The sequence below is a fragment of the Caloenas nicobarica genome, chromosome 3, assembly GCF_036013445.1.
Source record: "Caloenas nicobarica isolate bCalNic1 chromosome 3, bCalNic1.hap1, whole genome shotgun sequence".
NCBI lineage: Eukaryota > Metazoa > Chordata > Aves > Columbiformes > Columbidae > Caloenas > Caloenas nicobarica.
In genome coordinates, this window is record NC_088247.1 from 20059869 (window position 1) to 20079308 (window position 19440).

The following is a 19440-nucleotide window of genomic DNA, read 5'->3' on the forward strand; positions in this document are numbered from 1 at the left end:
AGTTTAACCAAAATTCTGCTTATTCTGGCCTGCATTTACAGATTTGGTTGCTGCCTGCACTGTTCTTCTGAAAATGGAAGGATTGCATTCCCTTTGTGCTTTATAGCAGGAGAATGACTCTCACTCAAAAGCCTGAGAACAAGTCCTAAGGATATATTCTCCTATTGTTCAGCAGGAAGGACTCTCCTTGATATCAATAAAAGCTTTGTGTGTTCATCACAAGTGGAAGAGGACAAAGGAGCAATTTATATTCTAGTCCTTAATTTGCTCTCCTGCCTGTTTGGTCGCTTTGTAATATATACCCTCAACTTGTAACTTCTATCTTTGCAGATCCCTCTGGAACATTGCTCTAAGAGGGCATGGTTGTATGCTGATGTTTTCCTGAGGGGAAGATTCAAATATGATAGTTCTTTTCACAAAGTTTGCCTTTTTACTTGAAAAGGGTGCTATAAAATATTTGAACTAAATTTCACATGTCCATGCCAAGAGTACACTTGGGTTTGTGGTGGGAAGGGTCTGAAAGGACAGGGAAATTGCTTTCCCTTCTGCCTGACTTTTCCTTAAGCATTCCAGTAGCTTCTTAGAGTAACTTTCTATCCTGCAGTTTTCTCTCTCTTTTGTCTTGTAGATCTTAAAATCAGAAACAAGTGCCTTAAATATATTTGGGAGAATCGGACTGGTTTTCTGTCAAAACCATGAGTCTGAATGTCATTCTACTCTGTTAAGAGCGGCCATAGGCCACGTGTGATTAAGAGGATTGGAATATTAAGAACTGATTTTAAAGAACTGACTATGCAGATTATAGTCATAACAGGATACAAGAACGCTGTCAAAAGCCTTGTTGAAGCTGAGGTAAATGACATCTACTCCACTCCCTTCAACCACAAATGAGATCATATATCCTAGAACACAATTAATTTACAAGACTATGAGAACACATTTATGTTTACTTGATCCACGCATTTTAGTTCCTCAGAACCTTCACGTCATTTTCCCTTCTGCTTGATGGTTGCGAATAAATCTATACATCTGTGGTCACATTTTGGTTGAATAGTTTAAAATACAAACTTATTGAAAAGAAAAAAAATCTTAGTGCCTAAATCCTGGATCATTCTAGGTTGAGGGACACTGAGGAGCAATGTAAGGACAGATACAGTGTTATCTTAATGTAACTCTGAAATAGTGCCATAACTTTGTAGTTTAAGTACTGTGGTAGGGATCACATGCTAAGCATTGATATTTTTAGTTGTCTTAAATAAGTTTAAAGTAGTTTAGTCCAGATTTTCACCTAACTTGTGTTCATATATACTCTGCATCTTCTTTCTTCTTAATCTTTAGAATTGCATTTTTTTTCTTCTGGGTCATTTTACATGAGTTCAAATTAACAGAGAACTTAATGACAATTGCAGAAAACAGCAGAATAGCTTCTTAAAGTAAATTAATAAATATATTGTGAAAAATTATATCCTGTACTTTCAGTTTAAATCTAGGATATTATTTTCTTATTTCTTTCACATAGTGTTGGTTCCAATCATGATTGGTTTGTCTTCTACTATTTGAAGGTGGAGGTCAGTATAGGAGTATAGTTACTGACTTTCACATAGTGAGACACTTGGGCACCCATTGAAGTAATTGGTAAATGTCCCATTTACGAAACAGGTTCAATAGTATTTCCAAAACATATCCAGCTTCTAAAAACATATTCAGATTATCAGGAGCCATACCTGACAAATATAATTATTAAAAATGAATTGCTTTTGGGATACACAGACATCCTGAAAAAGGTATTTTAGAATTTGGATTTTCCTATTATTTTCTGAGGAGAGCAGTAGAAAGTCTGTTTACAATTTTTTTAGGAAGATTGCACAAAGTACTATATATGAGATACACTGCTCAAGTAAATGGTTTATAATTTTCTCAGGGTCATGTTTCTTTGATTATGAGAATATAGAAGAAGCATTTTAACTGTGGGAAGTACATTTGACATATTTTATTTCATTCTTTGAGATATTAGATTTTAAAGAAATTCTTTAAATCCTTTTACACAGAATAATGTGCATTGTTTAAGATATAAAAATAAAATCTCGCAAACATTGGCTACAAAAATAGTAAAGGAATCTTACCTGTAGAAATTTTAATCTTGCATCATGGCTGACTGAAAATCTGCCTTTACTGAGTAACTTGATAGTCACAAGGTGATAAATTTTTGAACTGTCTTTTTATATAATCAACTCATTATATTTTCAGGAAATCACAATTTTTGTCTTGAACACTTTACTTTTATCACATTATGAGTATGTCTAATACTACTGATTAGGAAAAAGCAAGATTTTTAATAATTTTAGCAACATGCTTGATTGGCAATAACAATTATGCAGTAATTCTAGTATATACTAGTACTTGCCATAGATTTTTAAGGTCATAAGTGATCATCTTCTACCTTTGTGTAGCATAGACAGTGAATGCTCTATCTGAGGAAACATTGGACAATTTTGGAGAGTATTTGAGAACTCAGTTTTTGGTTTTGAAGAAACCAAATTAGGAAGGAAAAATGTTGCAAGTCCAGATCGAAGGCTCTTAGCAGATTCTTGGTTTTTTTAGACTTCTGGTACATCACAGCTAGAGGGAAACCAGATTAATTGACTAAGCAAGAGTTGTCTGAGCTGGAAGTTTTGGAACTTGGGACCGAACCTTTCAGCCTCCATGCTTCTAGCAAGAAATGCAGATACCCTGAAATTTTAACAAGAATGATCATTCTCAGGACTACCTGCCTGCAAGAGAAGGAAATGCTGAACTACCTCCCCATGAGGGAGCAAAAAATCGCCATTTGTCCTGCAAAAGGGCCCAAAGCTCTGGATCCCTCACTGCTGGAAGCCCTGAGGAAGCCCATATGGTAGCTATGTGAGCATATCTAGAGACAGGGAGAGCACTGGTGACTGTGAAACTTTTGGGAGCTTAGTCTCGACTAAGTCTATGAGGGGACTCATAGCCTCAAATCCATATACTGTAAAAACCTGAATTCTCCAACAGGGTATCGGGCAAGCTAACAGAAAAACAGATAAGGGCCTGATGAAAACTTGCCCTCTATTGTTAGAAGTTACTGACCGTATCTGAATACCTCAGTGGTTTTCTGGAAAATTAATACAGCCTTAAAGGTTGTGCAGCTATGGATCACAGTCTGCCCTTCAGCTACAGCAGCGCAGAAATTGCTCATGCTCACCTGGCTGCCCAGGTCCTCCTGGCTGATATTGCCTTACCAATGATGAGCTTTGGTCTTTCAGGCATGGCCCACATTCTTTGTTCATAGGTACAGGACCTTGGCACTGGCATGTTCTTCAGATGAGTCAAATCTGCCAAATGACTCAGGCCAGTATATGTAACTGGTCTGTCTCCAATGTAGTTTATCACTCTTAATTTCTGTGTTACCTGCATATTTCAGTGGCGTATAATCTTCCAAAGTACTGGTGAAAATACTGAATATTATAGGGCTAAAACATACACCTGTGGGATTATAGTAGAAAGGCTCATATTAAATATATATATATTAATTTTTACAAGTATTTCTGTAAAGAAAAGAATTTTTATACATAATATGTTTTTCTGGAGAAATATTCGTCAACCATTATAAATACGCCAATTTTATGAAGTGATTATGTTATTGTCCGAACATTCAGTAAGAGAAAGTAAAATGTTTAGAAGATGTCTAAGTATGATGTATCCTAACATAGCTACCTTTATCAACAAATTTTAAAGTATTGTCAACAAGCAGTTTCAGGTGTTGTCAACTACAGATTTTCCATGATAAAGTGTTGGCTGGTACTAATTGTGTCATCGTCTTGTATCCCTTATCAGCTTCTGTATGATGTTACTAAGGGTCAATGTCAGGAAGATTAACTTAGTGCACCATGCCATTCCCTCAGCACTTAGTAAAGGTTAACTTGACCAGTTACAAGTACCACTTTTTCAGCTTTTTTTTCAGTTCTCTAGCATTTCCTAAGTGTTCAGGATTGTAACATATCAACAGCAATGTCTCGGAGAATGATCAGGCTATGTTAATTTGAGGGGGCTAAATGCTGCCTGGGACTTCGATTTTAAAATAACAAATAGCTGCTTTTTCACTTTTTAAAAAATTTCTTCATGGTTATTGATACTAGCTATTAAATAGCTTGAAGTAATAATAATAATAAAAATCTTCCAATTGTATTTAATTTCTTATTATTACTGTGTTTCACATTTAACATTTGGTTTTCACTGATATTTTTAGTTCTCCTCATCGATAGTTCATGTTTACTAGTAAACTGCTCTACATGTGTATACATGCATATGAATTATTTTTTAATCTTCATGAGCTACAAGGTGTTTTTTTAAGTTTTGAATTGCTGAGTTTTAATCTCTCTCTTTTTTTTTTTTAAATTGGTGAATCTTTCTGGTGTGATTCTGCATTTTTAAAAAATCTTTTAATGAAGTATTTTCAGCTGCTCCTAATCATAGTAATTTTATGTTTAAAGACTTTCTTCTTAGTTTGGCTCATATTTATTTCCAGATTTCATTTACTGACACTTTTAAAGCACCTTGTGTTTGTGTGTGCGTGTTTGGTTTAGTTATTGGGTTCGGATTCTGTACACTAAGACATAACAAGACTTAGTTGCCTGCATACAGGTGACCACACAGGGCCTTTTTTCATTTTTACCCAGAAAAGGGAGATTTAGTATAGAATTTCATTCATCTGGTTAAGTAATTTCTTACATGAGAAATTTATCACATATAATCTTCAGAAACTTCAAGGATACTCCTGTGGTTACATCATTCATCTGCCACTCCATAAGAATCCTTCACCACAACACAGATTTATTTCCTTTCCATTTTTTTCCAGTGAGAAGGAAACTACTCAACCTGGTTTGTGTTGTATTTGGTTGTCTTTAACACACCTTCCAATATAAGAGACCTTCTCTTCTACCACATCTTGTGATTTATTAGTTAGAACACTGATCTATAACTATTCAGGGCCTTGTTTCTCTGAATCTTTGATAACACTAATGCACATAGCGGTGATACAGAATTACAAGCTCTACCTCTCTCTGCCCATCAACCCTAAGTACAGCATATCCAATAATTTGAATATTTTTAATTATGACTTACCAGGTTTAATTTCTACCAAGACCTTTTTTTTTTCCTTCTCAGAATTAAGAATTTAGACCTTTGCGTTTTCAAGAGGTTCCACTTAAATTTGAGAAGAAACTTCTTCTCAGTGAGGGTGACGGAACACTGGAACAGGCTGCCCAGGGAGGTTGTGGAGTCTCCTTCTCTGGAGACATTCAAAACCCGCCTGGACGCCTTCCTGTGTAACCTCACCTAGGTGTTCCTGCTCTGGCAGGGGGATTGGACTAGATGATCTTTTGAGGTCCCTTCCAATCCCTAACATTCTGTGGTTCTGTGATTCTGTGATCTTTAGAGCTTCTCTTTGTAGCCATGTTAAGAATTTCTTTTCTTCATACTCCTGATGCCTTGCTCTTTGCTTTCATACATAATCTTTTAGGTGTCTCCTCTTAGATGCCAGGCTAAAACTAACTCTAGCCAGCCTGTTCTCATGGTCCACACATTCTCTTCTGGAACGGTGACTCAGTATTCTGCAGAAATGTAATGTAAATGTCGTGAATAAAGTAGGACTACTGAGGTGAAATCCTTATGAGTCAGTAAAGACCATATTTCCATTTTCTGCACGTGAAAATGGTGAGGAGGCCCATGTTTGTGTGAGGTTAGTAGCCTCAGGAGCAGAATTCTGTTCCCTGCCAGGGAAATGCCAGGGGCGCGTCTGGGGATGCTGTGGTGGGCTGGCAGGTGACCCTCCTTTCACAGAGCCAATGTGTGCCTCATGTAGAACTTCAGGAAATTGCTTCCTCCCAGCATCCAGTATTGAACAACTAGAAGAAGGCTGAAGGTTTGATGTGACACATAAAGTCTCGAAGATCTGTGAGTGAGCATATAAATAAAGTTAAAGCAAGATTCATGTGGCTGAACATAGGCACCTGCCATCATTTGCAGTGTCCTAGAGCGTCCAAGACCTTTCCATGTACTACAGGGCATCTAGGTCACAGACTAAGGCAGGTAGATCTTTCTGGAGAAGCAGCAGGCTATATAGGATGCACAGCAAAATTTAAAGTAACAGTGCAGCTTTTAAAATAGTTTTTCACTTCTTTGACCTGCTTCTGGATCTGGATTGTGTGGATCCTATGGAGGCTTTTCCAGCTTAGTGATTTCTTCTTAGACTGTCAATGGAGTTAAAAGTGTACTCATAGCATTCTCTAAGTGCTTACCTTCATTTAGAAAGACAGGCAAATCTATTTTGTATTATAGTTTGCCTCTTCTGAAATTACACAGACTATCATAACAACATGGGGAACATTTCCAGGTTAAGATCATAATAGTTGTCTCAGCAGATTTTTCAGTGGTGACAAATGATGATAGATAATGTTTTCCAAACTTTTTAAAAAACATACTAAGCTGAAGGTCAAATATCTCCACTTCTGGTCTCCTGTCAAGTCCTTTCACATTGCAGGAGTTACAGAATAGCACAATGTACTGTTTTCTTTTCAGTAAAGTGAAAAGAATATCATCATCTGGTGGGTAATTTCTTCCTTCTCAGCTACCTCCATCATTTGTGTTAAGGTGCTGACCAAAGAAAGCTAGGTGATTAAAGGGTTAACTGCAAGTCACTTGGACCTGTTTCCTTGTTTTGGGGTGAGATATGTGACATTCTTACCAGATATTAATCCAAGAATATTGCTATAAACCGGCAATTGATTTTTTTTTCCCTGGGGGAACTGGAGCCCTGTGGTTGATTCTGTGCTTCTTGACCTTTACAGTATCATGTCTATGTACGAACCACCGCGGATCCATCTTGCCATCCTGTTCTTCCACATCCAAAGCAGCTGATTATACAAATACTGCACATATTTTCCCTGACACAGTCTCTCGGCATAGTTCCGTGCAATCGGCTTGTGTCATACAAAATCATAAACTCTAGCTGGTCTCTTCCATTTACCTTTGAAAGTCTGGTGACAATAGTTCATGGAAGAACCAAAGAAATCATGTGACCTCATGGTAACTACTATAGATCAGTGTTTATGATCCCTTCTGAGGTCTAATCTGCAGCCCTGCCCCTGTCTGGTCAAGATTTAAGATTGCTGTATATTTATTACTGCATAGAGAGCTATGTCAGATAGGCATGCGGTTTATAAAACGAAGGTAAAGGTTTAGCCGTAGGTAGCAAGTGAGCACATTCCTGAAATGTGAAAACCACATCTAAACAATGAAACACATTGGCAAAGGTCGTAACGCCATATTAAATAACATGAAATCTTTGCAGTTCTAATGATGACTTTTTGTGTCCTTTTCAGCCGTTATTCCTTTCTCTCTTTCCCACTGCAAAGTGTTCGGTTAGAAAGTGACCTATGGTGTGTGAGCCCTTGACTTCAGTCTTAAATTGTATAGAAATCTGTCGAATCCTTGTTTCAAAATACATGGGAGTAATCAGGGGTTTATACCAGAAATATCCCTTCATATAAGGAACCAGTTCTTCGTTGCACACAATTTGCTATGAAATCAGAGCATGCAAATTGACTGATTAAAGCAAAAATTACCTCATTTTCTGTTTTTAAATAAACATAAAGATCTAAAAATCCCCTGTAAGGTGGACTTTGCCTTACAGGATAAAATTGAATTAAAATACTGTCAATAAATTGTGTGAGAGACTGTATCAGTCTGTGCATTGATAGTCTGTGCATGCAGGATAAGAACATTGACTGCCTGCTAATCTATTCCCAGATGGAGGTGGATGCAGACGAGAAGCGCCATCGCACACGCTCCAAAGGTGTTCGAGGTACGTCTCTTGCTTCAGTAAATCACTCAAGGCCCCCGCTCAGGGTGACCTCCATTCTCCAGAATCTCTTTGCACGATGCATTCTGACCCTTGCTTTTACACAACCTTTCTGGTAATTTTCTGTAGAAGAGGGGTACTTGTAATAGATGATAAATTTTTATATATTTTCCATCTCTCTGCAGTTCCCGTGGAACCAGCCATACAAGAGCTGTTCAGGTTAGTGCTCTGAGTGTAAAATGTATCCCCATTAGCAATTTAGAAAATTCAAGCCTTTTAATGGGTATAATGCACTTTCAAGTTCATTGGTGGTTTGCTCATGCCCTGCTGCACTGATGAAATTAATTCCCTCGAGACTTGCTAATAAAAAGCATCCCCTCTTTTTTTTCCCTTCAGTTATTTGATTTCTCTTTCTGTCTTTGTTGCCTTCCATCTCTGTAATACCTACTGCCTGCTTTTAGTATAATCTTTCTGCAGCACACCGGCACCTATATAATTAATTCTCTCTCTTTCACAGCTGTCCCACGCCTGGCTGTGATGGCAGTGGTCATGTCAGTGGCAAATATGCAAGGCACAGAAGGTAATATATGTAATTTTTCATAATTTAGTGAAGAGATTTGGTAAACAAGTTATCTGGCATGACCTTGATAAACCAAACAATGATAGAAATTAGCAATTAGACATTCTAGAAGCCATTCGGATTCACATTTTTTTTTCTTTCTGAATGTCACATAAAATCTAACTGCCATTTTTGCTGAGGAAGCTTGTTCTCATTGTCAGTCTTCTCTCTATTTTTGCATACATTTCTCTTGGTCATGTCTTGCAAATTAAAATTTGGCCCTACTGACATGTTGGTGCCAGTCTGACTTCTGTTATTTAATGTATTTTATAAATGAATGGAAACGAGCTTCTGAACATTTAAGTTTGATGATCATGTTAGATTCAAAGATCAGAGCCTAAGACAAATGAATCATAATAAGAATTCATGGTTCATATGTTATATTGTAGTTATAAATATCTTTACTTCAGTTTTGAAACCATGGTATGTGGGGACATCTCCTTTAAGAAAGTGTTTTTAACTGTTTATTGTTAATTATATATTAAGATAGCAAGTGTTACACATGCTACATGTGCCTCAAGTTAATTTAGAGCTCAATCTTTACATTTCTGTGTACATCTGGATAAACAGCATTCCTTTCCTGAATCATTTGTCTATGAATTTCTTGTGCAAAATTTTGAAAATTTAATAGCTCTAGAATACATGATTTTTTTTTCACATGCTGTGCATTTCATTCAACATACTTTGTACAGCAACCCCTTGTAGGAGATAAAATGGCTGATGTTCTGAATAGAAAGAGGTGTTCAAACCAGTGTTAAATTCTACTTAAACTGTTAAGATTTTTTTCATCGTTGACCTTCTCAGGTTTTAAAGCACTTGTGATGTTTATAAGAACACATATTTCACACCAAATCAGATAACTGCTTTGTAATGAGGGCATATACTTTTTAATGAATTAAATTGAAATTATACGTTTGTGGTTAAGGCATTTATTTGAAACAGGAAAAGATACCAAACAGTGACATTCAGTCCACTCAGTGCCACTCAGTCCACTCATCTGCTTTTTTTCTTATCAGCGAATGAAACTCAGGGACAAGGCCAGAAAATACTTTCAAAATTAAAACAAGGTGATATGCCTGATATTAAAATGCTTTTAAATTACATTTAAGCAATATAAAACATAAACTAATTCTATCCAAATTTCTTTTTCTAATATTTTTTTTTCCACTCATAAAAGTGGTAACATTTTTGTGGTTATTTGAAGGATTTGGTTAGGTTGGAACACTGGTTTAGGAGGAGTAGCCAAAATCATTCGCCATAAATTCTTCTTGAATTCACTTGTGACTTTTCATTTCAAACCATGGTTTTCTTTTGTCCGTTTTTGTTCTTGTAAATACAAGTATCACCAGTAATTAATGAGTGACACCGGATCCTTCTTTTCCCGTAGTAATTTCACAAGCAGTCAACAGTTAAATGACATGATTATAATGTCCTTTCTAGTTACAAGATTGTAACTAGGTACATTTCTTCACACTTCGTGAGATTTCATGCAAATTTCAAAAACAGAAGTCTTGAAAGATACAGAATGAAACACTTCAGCTTAAAAAAGAATCCAGCTTTTCTTCTGAATTGCTCTAACTTTGATCTATATTTCTGTGTTTGTGTAAAATCACCCTTTTTGAGGGAGGGGGAAGGAATAGGTGTGAGCTATGGAAAGATTACATGCAGTTTTGAGACATTAATTCCACATTTTGCTTTCTTGACATGATTCTGGTATGTCAGTACATGAACAGACTGAATCTTAGAGCTGTTAATTAAATGAAATTTTGGGCGGATGCGCAAAGAATAAAAATTGGAAATACACCAAAATTTTTTTTTCTTTTTTTTTTTTTCTCCTGGCTAAATATTTTGTGGGGTTTTTATGTTTTCTTGCCATCCTAATTGCCAGTCCACTGATCGAAATATATTTAACCAATATATGTCTTAGGGTAAAAGCACTAAGTTCTTTGTTGAGGTTTACAACATACATATTTACTTACTAAAAGAGAATTATTTTTTTTATCTGATCCAACCAACGCGTTAAATTTAAGTTTATGAAAGAACCTGAAGGAATTTATCTTTTTCTTTTTTCTGTTTTGCCATTTGAGTGGGAAAGACCCTCAAACATTTCTTCCAAGGAAATCAGACTGTCTTAAAAATTTAATGCGTTCAGGGAATTGCATATCTCAGCTGATGCCTAACTCAATTCCGTTAAGACCTACAGAGCATTTTAATGAGGTTAAGACCTTTCCATTCACAATGCCAGACTGGCTCGTTATTAGGAATGAAATGTATTTGCTTCCACTAGATGTAGTCAGAGCTCTCCAGAATTCTATTTCTTCTATAACATCTTGAAGTCTCTGGAATTTCAGGGCTTTTTTTTTCATTATAATGTTGTGCTTGTAGTAGCAATGTGACAGTGAAAACCGTGTTCAGATACTACATTAAACTTGCAGTGAAATAAACAGATCCTTTAAAATTTTCAGACAGATTCAGGGGATGAAATGTTGTTCTGCTGATAAAATATCAGGTAGAAGTTAAAGGAGACCTTTACCAAATATTTTGTACTGCAATTGTATTTTTAATTACGGAAGGGCTGCAGTGTTAGGGTTAGCTGGGGAAACCAGCAGGCCTTACATGTCACTGGTATTTCCTTTGAGGTGTATCAAAACACAAGCCTGGTACTAGTTGGGGTAACGGTGGTAATGGTAACAGCTTGTTGTATCATTTCCACATTTATGATTTTTTCTTTGTGTCCTGTCTTAGTTTGAAGTGAAACCTTGCGTGACTTAGTCGGTACTTTGCTCTCAGCTCTTAGGTTTGATGCTTAATTTTAGCTTGCTGGTTGGTCACGCTACAAGACAGCTGAGATGGACAGGCTGCTCTGCAGGGCACTTCAGGCCAGGGTGCCAGGATCTCTAAAATTAACTCAGCGAAGGTTCCTCTCTCCAGTGACTGCACAGAAAGTTGGGGAAAGATTAACAGCCCAGTGTGGGCACCGAGCGTGAGTGCCCGAAGTTAGGTGGTGTGCCTGCCTTCTTCAGAGCAGACTCAGCTCTTTCTTTTTGTGTTTTAGTAATACCTAGAAACATAAAGCTATCATGAACCCTTTAGCACTGTCGATGTTGCACAGCATGAGGCAGTGCCTAGACGTTAGAGTTTGCATAGGTAGGACTTCAGTACTACTTGTTTGTGTTTCCAGGCACCTGCAGCCAGCTGAACTACTCACAGATTGTGCAGTTAAAGTAACGCATGGATCTTCACAGCATCAGGTCCTAAAAAATAAAAAGACAAAGCTTATGAAAGTTATGAAAGCAAAACCAAAACCAAAAAATAATCCATAAACACATTCAGATAGCGGTGGAGAGGATAAAAGAATTCAAACCTTGAAGTGAAAACCAGACCCTCTCCCTGAACCATGCTCCTGATGCTGTTTATTTTGTACAGTTGGTAGCTCTTCACGTCCACTCTGGATAGCAGCCTAATAAGGAATGTTCAGAGCTGTGAATTAATTTTGAACAATAAGCTTGGTCCAGATCCCTGAATACTTTTAGCTGTGAACAATCCATCTGGGTATGTAGCAGTTACTCAAACCACACCAGGAGAGTGTTCCCAGAATGGTATTCTCAGGACGTCTGTCTGCTAAGTATCTGAAGAAAAACATAGATTAGAATGTTGTTTCATTGCAATTAGTAGGAACTTTGCAAGTTTCACTAATCAGCTTTAAAGACAGCAGGATTCACATTCTATGTATGCAAATGTAAAAGCAAATCCAGTTTCTGGCCTAGGTTTTGCAGGAGCAAATTCCATGGTTACATAGTAGTTACTCTGGAGTAACAATGCGAACTGGACTATGTTATTTACTAAGTAGATGTGAATGATGGTTTTAGAAATATTACAATCTACTGTGTTGTTCTGCATTTAGCATTTTTTTAAACACGTCATACACCAAAGAGATGCCTATGCTTTGCCATGTAAATAGGTGTGTAGACACATTACAAAAATCCTAACTGGATTCCACTAAAAAAATGCTGTTTACATGCAATAGCCTATTTCAAAAGCTTCTTAACATGATCATTTGTTTGTTTGGTTGGTTTTTTTTCTCACTAAGCAATTAGATTCTGTAAAGGGTTAATCACTTCCCAAATGCCACATGCTTCAGAATGAAACACATTCTAACAAACAGGAGCCCTAAAAAGAATCTTAAGCTGATAGCATGACATATTATATTAATTTAGGATTCTTTTAATGCATATATCAGTTCATATCTGAAAGCAGAGAAAGCCATTGTATAGAAATTAAAGCAAAATGCCATCTTAGTCTGAAACAATATGCATCAAATTTCAGTGAAGGATGAATTGTTAAGGCCAAATTATAAACATTTCAGATCTCAAATGGAAATACTGATACAATTTCATTGCTGAAAATAAGAGTTCAGATAAAAACCAACTTACCAAGGAATTCTGCATGCCTTTTCTTCAGTTCATACTGCATTTGTAAGGGATTTTTTTTCACTAATCACCGATACAGTATCTTACAAAAAGAAGCAAGTCTCAAAAATGAAGAGGGATGATAAAATAATGTTTGGATCTATAATGTGGGAATTGTCCCTAACCTTCTAAAATATATTGCATTTTAATTTTCCATCAAATTTCTCAATATCAGCCAGTTCTTTGTTGCTTTACTAGGCTGTCTCTGTTTCTATTATATTATATAGATAGAATTGTTATGACCATCTTTTGATTTTTACATATGAGATTTGTCACTTCATACAACAGATTTATTTGAATTTATAAATACCTTAGAGTTTAGCATTGCTGTTTTGATTGGGAAAAGCCTCACATACATTTGTATTGCCTTGGCATTATATACTGTAGTTTAGTTGTCTATATTTTAGAACAGAGTGAGTGAAATAATTCAGGCTCCCAAACTTCAAAATTAAAAGACTTAAATGTCTCTCTCTTATTAGAAAATTATTGGATTTCTGTGGCTTGTTGTGCCATATTTCTTATTCAAATTTTTTCATTTCATATACCTTTTCACCCACCAGTTTGATTGCCATGGCTGCAGCCGTGGGTGAATAATTGCCTGTCTTCACAGGAGCATGTTCTGGAGCTAAAGTCGAGTGCTTGCTTCCTGATGTATGCCTCATTTGGATTCTGCCGACAGCCTAGGGGCTGTATTATTCATGCCTTGACAGATAGCACTCACTAAAAGCATTGGAACAGGGCCAGGTACTGGCAGAGAGATAGTGGAGCATTGCAACTTGCAACTGAGAGGAGCATCTATAATACAAAAAAGAGAAATCCTCATACCTCCCTTTTACTGGTCTCACTTTGATGGAGAATTCATTTGCATCAAAATAAAATACCCTAAAAATAAATACATTTTTTTCTAAACCATGCTTGAAAGTTTAACACAATTTTCCACATTTAATTGCAAAGCTGATTTTAATTAGTAAGGCCCTGCATGTGAAAAATGAAGATTCACTTGGGTGAGTGTAACACATTGCAGTGTCTGCTGAATGCTCTAATTAATGTATGGCTGCTGTACAACAGGGTGCACTGTGGGATATTTATGAAAAATTCTGTGCACGCAGCCAGTCTATCTGTATTTTGGTTCTTGAATCCACAAGAATAAATAACTTTTCCCCCTTTATTCTTTATGAGACATCATTGTGCATGCCATCCCTCCATCCATAAACTTTATGGCATGCCTGTCCTTTTTACTATTTATCAACGATATTATAAATCAGAAGCCAGGACATACGAATTTTAACATCAATTTGATAGCAGAGCATGGTTGCACGCTGTGCAGGACCCAGGGTCCACTGGTGCATTTGTGTTCAAGCCTGACCACAGAACAGTGAGGTCCTTATTGTTGCTTGCTTTTATGATACTGTGACAAATCCCACTGAATGCTGGAAGCATAGACAAATGTATATTCATTTCTCTCTAAGCTGGTAGTCAACCTTCATTATGGTGTTAAATAAAGATAAAATGATTCACTGGATATTTAGCAGAGGAAAAAACATACTCTGATGCTGCCTGTGCAATTTAATACTGTTGAATTTAATGGTATATTTGCTAAAGATTTTGGCAAGTTGTGGTAAATACCAAGAATAATATTATAAATGTATTTTATGAAAAGTCATCCACCATTCAGGGTTTGTAAAAAATGTTAATAAATGAAGCTGCACTGCTTTGTTAAGTCCAGCTAAAGAGAAATACATAAATAAATAAATAAATAAAGTGAAAGAGCACAGGGATTTTCAAACAGAACGCTGCAAACAATAAATAAATGTGCTGACAGAGAATCTATAATGTATTAGAGGTCTGTATTGGCTGCTGTCTGGGTTCAGCAATATATCCTTTGTCTGTTTGTTGATTAATGATTAGAAAGGTGCAAAGCTGGGTCTGAAACGTCAACCAAATATACACCAGCAATTGGCATGTGGCTCTGCATGCTGGTGGCCATTGTCTAGAGGTGACTACACAAAGGAACCGCAGTTCAATTCCTCCTCCCACCATCTGGATTGGGAATAGCAATTTCAGTGGCAGCAAGTTGCGGGATCTGCGTATGCCAGGAGTACTTGCCTAATAAAGATGGGGGGGGAAATAAAATCAGAGGCAGGAGCATGGAAAGTGCCGACCCAACTGTGCAGCAACAGCAAACAGCAGATTTGGGATGCGCTTTCTGCAATGGGTCCCCAGGCTTGTGTGTTGCTGAAATGATACGCTCATTTTCTTTCACATGGCAGGTGCTGGGCATATTTCACATGCAGCAGCCCACTTACAGCCACAGTGTTTGCTGTGGAAGAACCTCTCTGGAGATGTTGCCATCAGCCGCAAAAAAAATGAAGACCATGCAGGAAGTATGGGAAAGAAAATTAAAAAAATAAAAAGAAAGAAAAAAACCAGAACATCCAGTAGTACTGGGCAGATGATTCCCCCAGCAAGATCCTGGAAGTAGCTATACACATTTTTCCTTTGCCTATGGGAAATTTATTTGGTTGGCCTGGTAGCTTTGCTGAGAACATTGTGTTCTCTTATCAGAGAAATAAATCACTTGAGGTTGAATAATTTGCGCTTTTCATAATGGAAAAGAGGATCTACAGGGTTGATTCACACGATGGGCAAGACATTTCATCTCCTTATGCCTCTATTTCCCCACTTGTAAACAGAAAGAGAATTTCAGACATGTTAAGATGTAAAGACAGAAGCAAATATAGGAGATTTTTGCAAACACAGGGCCCAAACCTCTGTCTCCAATATTTATGTGATATTTAAATAAAGACCTGTTAAATGACTGTTGATGTCAGAGAAACCTAATGTTATGTTTTAGTGCCTTTTGGATCAAAACATTTTTCTGGGTGATAGAGCACAATTACCTGAGTTGTGATGATGAGACAACTTTACATTTAGAGTCAACTTCAGTTTCCCTATTTCATGTTTTGTGAATTATTTCTATGACATTTCTCTAAAAATATTGATTCTGAAATTTAAAAAGGTGGGTGTTTTTAAGACATCTGTTTATTAATGTGTGTTTGGCTGGGCCCAAAGGCTTGTGGTGAACGGAGCCAAATCCAGTTGGCGGGCGGTCACAAGTGGTGTTCTCCAGGGCTCAGTATTGGGGCCAGTTCTGTTTAATCTCTTTATCAATGATCTGAATGAGGGAATTGAGTGCACCCTCAGTAAATTTGCAGATAACACCACATTGGGTGGGAGTGTTGATCTGCTGGAGGGTGGGAAGGCCATACAGAGGGATCTGGACCAGCTGGATCGTTGGGCTGAGGCCAATTGTATGAGGTTCAACAAGGCCAAGTGCCGGGTCCTGCATTTGGGCCACAACAGCCCCAGGCAGCGCTAAAGGCTTGGGGAAGAGTGGCTGGAAAGCTGCCTGGCAGAAAGGGATCTGGTGGTGTTGACTGACAGCAGCTGAACATGAGCTAGCAGTGTGTCCAGGTAGCCAAAGAGGCCAACAGCATCCTGGCTTGTATCAGGAATAGTGTGGCCAGCAGGACTAGAGATGTGATCATGCCACTGTGCTCATCGCTTGTGAGGCCTCACCTTGAACACTGTGTTCAGTTTGGGGCCCCTCATCATAAGAAAGACATTGAGGTGCTGGAGATAGTGCAGAGGAGGCGACAAAGCTGCTGAGGGGCCTGGAGCACAAGTCTGATGAGGAGTGATTGAGGGAGCTGAGGCTGTTTAGCCTGGAGAAGAGGAGGCTGAGGGGAGACCTTATCACTGTCTACAACTTCCTGAGAGCAGTGTGTAGCATGGAGGGTGTTAGTCTCTTCTTCAAAGGAACAAGCAATAGGATGAAAGGACATGGCCTCAGGTTGTGCCAGGGGAGGTTTAGATTGGATATTAGGAACGTTTCTTCACGGGAAGGCTTGTCAGGCATTGGAACAGGCTGCCCAGGGAAGTGGTTGGAGGTGTTGAAAAGATGTGAAGATGAGGTTCTTAGGGACATGGTTTAGTGTTAGAGTTAGGTTGATTTTGAGGGTCTCTTCCAACCTAAATGATTTTATGATTCTATAATGATGTAGTCATGGTCTTACACTAAACTAGAAAAGCCATGAATGGCATTGTGCACTGGATTTAGGGTATGAGGGAGCTGCCTGCATTCTCCTACCAACAGTTCTGAGCAGCAGCATAGCTACTGTGTGCAGCTGAGAAATGGCCTGTGGAATGGAGCATCCCATGTCAGGCCTTTGGAGAAAGGAGAATTCACTGGTGAACACTGGCAGCTAGAGAGACAGGAAACCTCATCTTATTCCTCGCTCCAGTGTCCATGCCAACATAAATAACATAGATGACTTTTTCAAAGTTATATCCATAGATGGCACCCATGCTATCAGAGAATAGCGTTGCCCTGCACCTTACTCGCCACCTCAGTGAAAATTGTCTGAGGTCTGATAGAATCATCCAAAAAATGGGCAGGGGAAGTCACTTAAAAAATAAATAAAGTTATAGTTATGTTTTCCTTTCAAATATTAGTATTTTAATAGATCAGGCACCCTAAGTATTACGTCGGGTAGCAAAGGAATACGAAGAAATTAAGAAACCAACTCAAATATGAAGGAAGTGAAGCCAAGGTCCATCTACCTCCTGCTTGTTCTAAATCGCTAGACCATGGTAGTACAAAAATCCACATAGTTTATATATAGAAATAGGAGAGAAATGAGGCACAAAAAAAGTAGTGAGAAAACAAAAACAAGTTTGTAAGAAAAAGGAGAAAAAAAAATATTTTTGTGGATTTCACCCCCCTTGCTAAAAATACACTAGAATGTGTCTTTAAAGACTTATATTGAAGTTTTTCAATAAGTTGAGACAGCCCTTTCAAAGACATCACTTCTTATTAGTGGTTGATATGAAGTACTGCTTCTAGTGGTGTCAGCTCAGGACAGGGAAAGGAGAGATAGTCCTGAGCCACCTTTGATGGCAATAATACATCTAAATAAATACATCCACAGTACAGAATCAAATGCCCAGGGGATAGACAGCTCCTGACGACATCCTCAGCACTATACAGCTTAGGACACTGTAAATGGTGATAACTTCAACCAGATGAGTGGACCCACCAAGTTACTTTCTTGGCTACTCCCCTGAATCACCTTCCCAAGAAAATCTTGAAGAGTATTGATTACCTGAACAGAACCTAATATCCTTTTGTTATTTGCAAGAACCAGCAGTGCCACCCTCTAAGTGTGCCTGGAAGAGCAGAGAAAGGATATAGAGCCCGAGAGAAAATATTCCTGTACCTGAAATTAGGCCGGTGTCAGAAATCTATGATTTATGATAAAATGTGTGATACTGTAAAGCCAAATGAGACAGGGCAGGATATGATTGGTTTCAATGCCAATACCAGCCATTTAAAACAGCTTTTTAAATTTCAGTTCCCTGGGGCTGCGACAGATTTCTCTACCATCGTTTTTTTTAATTTAATGTAATGAACAGGTCACTAAATTGAATGAACAAGTAGTGAATGAATGCTTTGTGTCCAGCTGGTACTCATGAAAGAAATTCAGCAATGATACAAACCTGCTACTGTTTTTTCACCCTCTTAATGGCTCCATGAGAAAATCTTAGTTGTACTTTGTGAACAGGGAATAGATATTCAGAAATAAGCTAGAGATAAAAGCTGGCATGCATTCAACTTCTGCTTTAAGTCACCCAGGCCAGAATGTGGGCTCTCCCTTAATTTCTGTCTAACTCAGATGTCAAATTACAACTGTACTTTTAACATTAAACTTGTCAAAGTTTCTAGTATTCTGCCAGGAAACATTTATTTGGACACCTAGATACCTATGTCATACTAAGTAAGTGGCATAGTTAGTACATTTCTAATCTCATATCTGCTTGTTTCAGCATAGCACGTGTTTTAAAAGTCCTCCAATTTGCATTCTATACAAACATGGCACTTGCACAGTATTTTATTCTTTGTCAATGGGAGGTAGGACATTTCTCCCGTTGTCTGGGAACTTGCATTGACTATAAAGAAGTGAAGATGTCAGGATGCTTGTATTCTCTTTTCTTGATCTTTTCTTATTTTATGGACAGTAGTATATCCAAAAGAAAGACGGAAGGATATAATTTTGTAATTTTGAGAAGTCACTTGGAGGGAGAAGGACCTTGTTTCTAGTCCCAGCATTAGCACTTACTATAGAAGACAAACACTTATTTTAGAGAGGAATGGAATGAATCTTTCACCAGTAGCAAAGAACATGTAAATGTTTTCTTTTGCATGAAGTATTAGAGAAATGGGTACTCTCAACCCAGATTACTGTAAAACCTCATGAGGAAGCAGTCTTCTGAGAGGTGTAAAATGAAGCTTCAGTTATCCCTGGCAAAGATGATATTAAATACTAATTTCTCACACATTTCTGTATGTTCTAGATTAGATAATGGCTAAGACTGGGATCGTGATTCCTCCTCTGACCATCTCCTAGTCAAAAGAC

General features: G+C 37.7%; 1 protein-coding gene across 1 annotated transcript in view; it reads left to right on the forward strand.

Annotated features, from left to right (window-relative positions):
* Positions 1–19440, forward strand: part of MYT1L (myelin transcription factor 1 like) — a 220148-nt gene that overhangs the window by 80440 nt on the left and 120268 nt on the right. Inside the window, exons 2-4 of the mRNA XM_065630596.1 lie at positions 7825–7879; positions 8062–8095; positions 8394–8456. Coding sequence (XP_065486668.1) covers positions 7825–7879; positions 8062–8095; positions 8394–8456 — 152 coding nt within the window. The remainder of the gene's footprint in view (positions 1–7824; positions 7880–8061; positions 8096–8393; positions 8457–19440) is intronic.